The sequence below is a fragment of the Lolium rigidum genome, chromosome 2 (assembly GCF_022539505.1).
Source record: "Lolium rigidum isolate FL_2022 chromosome 2, APGP_CSIRO_Lrig_0.1, whole genome shotgun sequence".
In the NCBI taxonomy this organism is placed as follows: Eukaryota; Viridiplantae; Streptophyta; class Magnoliopsida; order Poales; family Poaceae; genus Lolium; species Lolium rigidum.
The window spans coordinates 185,276,938-185,285,403 of record NC_061509.1 but is presented as its reverse complement, the minus strand read 5'-3'; the positions used below and the strand labels follow the sequence as shown (position 1 = coordinate 185,285,403).

The following is an 8,466-nucleotide window of genomic DNA, read 5'->3' as shown; positions in this document are numbered from 1 at the left end:
GAACCTCACGTGTTATTTTTTTTCCTTTGGTGCCACAACAATCTAAGGACGAAGATGTATAAAAGATTTGATGATACTTGTTGAGAACATGTTGGGGCTAGTACCAGCAGAGCAAAATCCACGACCGACCACGCCGCCATCGCACGATGGCTGAGTAGGCGATCATCCTTTGCCGACACAACCACCGGCACAAGTTGATGACCATGTCAGCGACACTAGCATGAACACGATCCTCAAGCTGAAGCTCTGGCCATGGTGATGCGTACGACTGAGATCGTTGCAGTCAAGTTGCACGAGTTCATATTGGCGACGACATTGGACACGCGAAGATATTAATTCAGACATTGTTTGGAAAGCATGGGACTCCCGGGGTGCTTTGGGCCTTTGGCGTCCTCCCATGAACCCATCGGCTCTGCCGAGTGCTGATCGCTGACGGCCACCTGGTGGTCTCCAGGACCTGCCTGTTTCACTGAAACGTGGGCCCGTCATTAAATGGTCAACGGGTGCTCACGAATCAACCTCGGTTTCGACGCAAAGTGCACGCAAACGTCGCACGGAAGCATTGACTGACAGGTGGGCCGTCGCGGTCCGACCTACTCCAAGTGCCACGGATGTGACAAATCACCCTCTCTCTCCCTCTTCCACTGCCACGCAGACCCCACCTGTCAGCTCGGTCTCTCCCCCAACCTTCGCAGCTCTGCTCCGCGCACCCCGATCGGGCCCACGCGGCATCGTCTTCCCCAATTCCTTCTCTTCTCTTCATCGGCGATGGTTTGATCGGATCCACCACCCCAGATCCAGCGCCGCCATGGCCGACCACTCCGACTCCGACTCCTCCCCCAAGTCCTCTTCCTCCTCCTCCTCCGCTCGCCGCCGCTCTCCGCCGCGCGTCCGGGCGCACTCCGACGAGGGTGGCAGCAGCGACGGCGTCCTCGTCGAGCTCCCCTCACAGGTATCATCACCACCGCCCGCTCCGCCGTATCCATTTCGATACTTGGGTCCGCACGCACGAAACGGCTTACGGAAGCTCCTGCCTCTGCTCCCGTGCAGGAAGCGCGGAGCCCCGGCGCGGACCCAGACGCCGGCATCTTCGTCAGCATGCCCGCCGACGACGCCACCAGCGGCGAGACCTTCGAGGACGCGCCCGACGACCTCAACACCGGCGGCTTCCGCACCGCCCGCTCGCTCGACGAATCCATCGCCGTCATCGACTACCCCGACGAGTCCAGCGCCGCTGCCGAGTGCCGCAAGTACAAGGTACCTGCCGCCCTTGCCTCTCACGCCAGTTCACTTTCACGTTATTTCCGTACGAATCGCAAGGTGATGTGAACCGGGTCTTCGTTCAGGAAGAGAGGGAGGTGTTCGCGCGGGACACAGCGGCGCTCCGGAGAATGCTGCAGGGCCTAGTAGGGCAGGATGCGTCAAGCTCCTTGCACGCGGAGGATCCCGACGAGAGGGTGCTGGCGTCGCCCACGCCGCTGCACTCCATGCTCGACGATTGCTCGAGGCTCGTGCTCGAACTCAACTCGGTGGCGCGCGCAAGGGAGCAGGAGGTCGACAGCCTACGTTCTAGGGCCGCGGAGGCAGATGTCTCCAGGGTGGTTGTGGACGCGTACCTTGGTTCGTGGAGGGAGGTGTCGGAGCTAGCAATTGCCCGAATGGTCGCATCGGTTGATGCCGTGGTTGGGAAAGAAGCCATCGGTTCCGAGGGCGCTGATCAGGACGGGATATCTGTCTTCGAACGGAAGACTTTGCTGCTAACAGAGCGGTACAGGCAGGTCGTACTGGGCATCGAGCAACTTGAGCAGGTTTTAGCAGCGGTTAAGCCTGATTTTGTTTCCGTGGGCCAGTGTGACCATGCCACCATCTTAGGTATTGTTTCCGAGGAATTGGTCAGTAGCAAGAGAAATGAGGCAGATTTCATGCATAAGCTCAACACTTTCGGAGAAGAAAACAAGGCTCTTAGTGAAGAGCTTGAGAAAGTGAAAGCTGCTCGAGATGCAGCAAATGCTCAAGCGGGCAAAGCAAAGGCAGAGTTTGAGCAGATGGAGCATAAGTTCTCGACAACTAAGGAGAAGCTCAGCATGGCTGTCACAAAGGGCAAGTCCTTGGTGCAGCATCGTGATTCCTTGAAGCAGATGCTGGCTGAAAAGACAGGTGAGCTGGAGCGGTGCACAGTGGAGTTGCAACAGAGGTCTGATGCCTTGCAAGCAGCCGAGGGCAGAATCGAGGAGCTCAAGGTGTTGCTAGATGAAAAGTCGGCCGAACAGGAGAAATGTTTGGATGAGCTTAGAGAAACATATAGTGCGTGGGAAGCTGCCAAGGCAAGCATCGAGCAACTGAATGAAGAAAACACTTCACTTGCTTCTGTTCAGGCCTCCCTTTCACTAAGTGATGGGGTTCTTCAACGCATTGAAGAGGTAATGTCAGAGGCAACATTTCCAGAGGATTTACTTTCTTTGGAGGTGACTGATAGACTGGAATGGTTGGTTGAACAAAAGAAAATTGCTGATATGATCTTCTCGGAGCACCGCAAAGTTAAAGACATCCTCGGCTCGGTTGACTTTCCACACTCAGTCTTAACTGGTGAACTTGATTCACAAATCACTTGGCTAGTCAACTCGTTGAGCCAGGCCAAAGGTGATGTAGTGCGGATACAGAACGAATCTTCTGAAATTCTTCACAGACTGTCCGCACATGAATCAAAACTGGTCTCAATGCACGAGGAAATTGACCGCCTGACCATAGTTCTACTGGAAGAGAAACAGGAAAAGGACATACTTGTAAATGAACATTCTGAATTAATGTCCCTACACAATGCAGCTGTTGATAAATTATCTGTTATCTCATCCCAGAATACTGAGCTTGTAAAGGCATTTGCAGTGGTTTCTGATGTTGAATTGGGGGTCAATGAGCCCCTGGAGAGTGCCAAATTAGTAGACCAGTGCCTAAGCAACATCCAACGAAGAGAAAAATCCTCTCCTATTGATTGCGAAAGTTTTGAGAAGTTGCGAACACTAGTGTATACCTTAGATCAGGAATTAACTCTATGTAAGATAATTCTTGAAGAAGACATGACTGATAGATCTGAGAGGATGAGACTATCTGGTGAACTACAAAAAATGAAAGAGGCGATGTATGGTTTGAAGAATGAAAAGGACTCGTTACAGAAGGAGTTTGAACGGGTGGAGGAAAGATCATCTTTGCTTAGAGAGAAGCTGTCAATGGCCGTGAAAAAGGGGAAAGGTTTGGTACAGGAGCGTGAGGGACTCAAGCAAGTTGTGGATACGAAGAACTCTGAGATAGAGAAGCTAAAAAATGCTCTTGATGAAAAGATCTCTGAAACGGAGAATGTAAAACGTGCTTTGGATAGGAATAACTACGAGATAGAGAAGCTGCAACATGCTCTGGGTGAAAACAACTTTGAGTTAGAGAAGCTAAAACAAGTTCTGGATGAAAATAACTCTGAAACAGAGAATCTAAAACAGGCTTTGGATGTAAAGAACTCTGAATCAGATAAGCTAAAACGAGATCTGGAAGCAAGGAACACAGAAATGGAGAATTTGAAATATGAGATAGTGTCAAGAGAATCTGCAAATACGGATCTCAGAGAACAGATTGAGAATCTATCTTCTCAGGTTACACATTTTGAAAGGCTGCAGTTAGACATTATTTCTCTTAGTGAGGAAAAGGATAAAGTAGAAAGAATGTTGGAAGAAGCTGAAGTTTCCCGGGGCATTCTAGTTGATTCAATATCAAACATTGCTATTCCTGTTGATCACCTCTTTGAGGATCCTGTGGAGAAAATAAGCCAGATTGCCCAATACATCATGGAATCACAGTCTGCTAAGGATCATGTGGCACTTGAGCTAGACAGAGCAAATGAGCAAGTTACCATGCAAGCTGGCAGGCTTTCTGATTCCCTTTCTACTATAAAGATGTTAGAAGATGAGTTAAGTAAAGCGAAGGACTATGTTTCTTCTACTTCTGAAGAGAAACACCAAATACAATTGCAGACTGCTGCTGTAGAGAAGGAGTTGGAGAAAACAAATGAGGAACTGGCTCATAATGCCAACAAACTAGAAGATGCCAACACTGCTATTAACTCACTGCAAGATGCATTGTCACAAGCTAAAACAGATCTCACTATTCTTAGTGCTGAGAAGAATGAAGCTGAAGCCAAACATGAAATGGAAACCAGCGTTCTTAATGCTAAGCTGGCCGAATGTTTGGAAGAGTTGGATAAAAGTCATGGAAGCTTACAAACTCGTTCAACTGAACAATATGGTTACCTTGAAAAACTTAGCACACTTGTAATGGATAATAGTATTGTACCATTGATGGTAGAAGAATTTGGAAAGAATATCTGCAGCTTGAGAGATATGAGCCTTACACTGAAGAGTATGCATGAACAACTCGCTGCAATGGGGATCCAGATTGATCCAGTTATGGAGGTAAATTGTTTTTATGATTATATAATATTTGTTGAGAATAGTTTTTCTTAGTTTCATATGTTGTAATTCATTTAGTATTTTATCAAACATACTGGTGTTCTAGCATTACTGTTCAGTCAGGACCCTGGTACCTACAATAATACAGTTATTGTGGTATTGGACTTAGTTGGGTGCTTCCCTTGTCCCTGCAGAAAAATGCTTCATTTGTCATTATAGTTACAGCTCTGTACATGTTTATAGCGTAGCTACATTGTTGTATTGGTGCCATCAAATTTGTAAAATAGCTCTTATCTATGTAACCAATGGACTAGATTGCTGGATGACTTCTCATTTTGACCTGCCACCATGTCGTGTCTTGCCTTGTTAGTAAAATAGCTAAGGAAAATAGAAGAAGAATGTACCTATGTTCTAGCTACTCAGTTCAATTTCTTGTAGTACTTTGAATACCGGTCCACAGTTCTGCATGCGACCAAAGAAGTGTGTGGTATTTCTCTCACTTCCTTCCTTTGCGCGTGCGTCTCTCCTATTCAAGTTTTTGCCTTACTTGGTATTGGAATTCTTTGTCAAGTACAAAGATTGTGCTTAATTTACCTCATTATTCTCAAATATAACCTGACCATTTAATATACTCATAAGCAGGATCCAGAGTTTGGCACACTTTTCTCTCTTACGGACTACGATAACTTTGTTGCTGAAAGAATGCTTGTGAGCAAAACTACAATGGGGAATATTGATGACACTTCATCCTTGAGTACTATTGTTGAACAGTTGAGCAATCAAGCTGAACATTTCTCTGGTTTTTATAAAGATTTGGCAGGCTACATGAATAGCAATATTATACTGCTGCGCCGTGCTCTGCAGTCGGCAAACAACAACTTTTCTCGTACTTTAGAAGAGCACGGCCGCTTGAAGATTGAATTGGGGAACAAGGACACTCAGAACAGATCTCAAGAAGCTGAATTGCTTTCGCTGCAAACAGAGCTCAGGGCAATGTCATCAAAATGTATTTATTGCACTGAAGAGATTCAAATTATTTTTAATGGCGTGCTTGATCTAGGCTATGCAATAGAGTTGGCAACAGGCAACTCCAGCATTGTACCAAAAGTAGAAGGAACTTTTTCTGTTTTGAAGGATGAAGATTCTGGTGATTATACAAAGGTGGTGGACAGTTTACTATCTTCAGTGAACAAACTGAAGTCAGAGTCTCAGAGGTTATCTGAGCTTAAAGGCTTAGTGATAACTTTGTTTGATGAGTTGAAAATGAGACTGAAGCAAGCTGAGGAAGCTGCTGAAACTGCTTCAAGTGATAACCACTTGTATGTGAAAAGAGTATGTGAGCTGGAGAAAGATCTCAAAACAGCACATGATGAGTGTAGTGCAATGGAAATTAGGATTCAGGAATACCAGGAAAGGGAGGATGTGTTGAAGGCAAGAGAGCTAGAGTTGCTGTCACTTGATCACACTCAAACTACAGTAGAAAGAGGTATGTTCCAATGAAACTGTTAAGACATTTATGTATGGGCAACTTTTGTTCCGAACTTGTTTTTTTACTTATGGTGTTCTTGCCTTAACAGGTATAACTGATGAAATTTCAAAGGATCAGCTGGAGGCAATTGTTGAAAAAATAAATAAACTAAATATACCGTCAGGCGAGTCACGTTTGCATAGGGAAGTGGCTACCTTCTCTAGTCCCATTGACAAACTCTTCTTTCTTATTGATGAAGTTGATGCACTTCAACGCGAGGTGGAGACCTTAAGATACGAAAATGAAGATTTACAGTTAAATCTTGAATCCCATGCTCGTGAAAATGAGCAGCTAAAGGAGGTTTGCAGAAACACTGACTCAAATCGTAGGGAGTTGGAATCAAAAAGCAGCGAACTGCTTGAGGTAACAGTCAGTATGGAGCGAATGATTCAGCGGTTAGGATATCTATCTGGAAAAGATGCGCTGGAAGATAACAAACCTACAAGCACCCAATCACTCTTATCAAAGCTGGAAAAACTAATAATCGCCTCAAGTATGGAATCTGGGAATGCCAAGTCTGTAAAACAGGAGCTGGGAGCAAAGTTGCAGGCCAGGGAAAAAACAGTTGATGATTTATCAGCAAAAGTTAAGATGCTTGAGGACTTGTATCATTCTCGGCTTGTGCAGCCAGAAATTAGTAAAGACAGAGAATTTGAAGCATCTTCCTCAGCAATTGGTTCAGACATATCTGAGATTGAAGATTTGGTAAACCCTATTTGTCTTGTGCTTTACATTTTATGCAATGAGATATGTCAATGATGTTCAAATGTTTTTATTTTATACTTTTATAGTAATACTGCTGATCTTTCATTCTGATTTGCCTGGCCATGGATATTATGCTTTCATTCTTGTTATGGTGTTTCTCATATTAGTAATTGTATATAACAGCAGGAGCTCTGTTTTGCATATCAGCACATATCTTGGCAGGTGTATAAAAATTGCATATACACTGGTTGTAAAAATATTTTTTATTCTCTGTAGGGACCAATGGGGAAGGCATCAATATCATCTGCCCCTAGCGCCGCACATGCTAGAGTAATGCGAAAGGGGTCATCCGACCATCTTGTTCTGAATATGGGAACAGAGTCTGAACGACTAATTGCTGCGGATGATTCGGATGACAAAGGTAGCATTAGCCTATATTTTGAGTTATTTCGGTTAAAGCTTTTATGTGTTAATGACAGTGCCACATTTGTTGTTTTGAAGGGCGTATTAAATCACTGCATGCGTCTGGCTTGATTCCAGCACAAGGAAAGCACATCGCTGACAGAGTTGATGGCATCTGGTAAGCTATTTCCAGATCAGCAAGTAGTGCTAATAAAACTCAGATGGTGTTTGGGAGAACCAAAAGGCATAGCTTTGCAATGTATTCGAACTTTTGTCTTTTCTTTCATTTTCGTTTTAATAATATTCAAGTACAAAGATATGTGTTTCCTCTTCCTTTTTTCTTCGTTTTCTTAACACAAACTCAATCTGAGTTTGGAGTTTTATCTGGATTTATCATGAACCAAATAACTTGCACAATTGCACCTAGCTATTAGATGCAGTAGATATTACTGCACTCTCTGGAAAGAACAGTTATGTTCAGATCTGCGCCACCTCAGATTTATTCCAAGAGGGGAAACAAAGAACCTTTTGCTACATACATTATCCTGGTTGTTTGTTTCTCATCACTGACGACTCTCATGGCTGTGTTGGAATGACAGTACTGCATATTACATATACACAAGTTGTTGATTTTATTCTTATCTGCCTTGTATTGTATCTTACTGCAGGGTCTCAGGGAGCCAAATTCTGATGAACCGGCCACGAGCAAGGCTAGGACTCTTGGTGTATTGGGTCTTCCTGCACTTGTGGTTGGTAGGCAGCATCTTGTGACACTGCTTGTGGATAACCACCCCCCTCATAGCATAATTGTAAAATAGCATCTATACAAAGGTTTACCTATTGTTTTCTTCTTTTACCATAGAAATGCCATTCTTTCCATCTCCTGCCCCCTTCTCAAATTTGTGCTCGAGCAGTATGTGCTGTCCGGAACAGGATGTAATATGTGCAGTAGATAACAATGCCATTCTTTGTTACGCTGGAGAAGCGAATTTGACCATGCGAGTTTATCGTGTTTCCTTTGTGAAGCATGATGTTGAACTGGCTATATAGTTGGAAATGTTACTGACCGAATTGTATGTAAGGCTTTGATGACTCAAGCTTGTTTTCTTGTTTACCATTGTTCATGGAGATGTGTTCTATTTGGCTGGAATTCAACTAATTATGCGGTGACTAAACCGATATCCATTTTGTCTCTGACAAAACTCTCTAAACAACATGAAGGTGCATCATCACTGATGACCTATCCAACATTTTTTTGTAAGTTGAGGGAAGGACGTAAGGAATGTATCATCACTTATGACCTATCCAGCATTTTCTTTAAATAGTTAAGGGAAGGACGTAAGGGCATTTCTGCAGCATGGTCAAAATGTTTTGGTCCGC

General features: G+C 44.4%; 1 protein-coding gene across 1 annotated transcript; it reads left to right on the top strand.

Annotated features, from left to right (window-relative positions):
• The first annotated feature begins 715 nt into the window (after window positions 1-715).
• Window positions 716-8,167, top strand: LOC124692709 (trans-Golgi network-localized SYP41-interacting protein 1-like). The gene is made up of 8 exons (XM_047226139.1): window positions 716-952; window positions 1,051-1,257; window positions 1,347-4,454; window positions 5,094-5,937; window positions 6,029-6,684; window positions 6,961-7,105; window positions 7,186-7,264; window positions 7,755-8,167. The coding sequence occupies exons 1-8, from the start codon at window positions 809-811 to the stop codon at window positions 7,855-7,857; spliced, it is 5,286 nt and encodes a 1,761-aa protein (XP_047082095.1). The 5' UTR covers window positions 716-808; the 3' UTR covers window positions 7,858-8,167.
• Window positions 8,168-8,466: the final 299 nt, after the last annotated feature.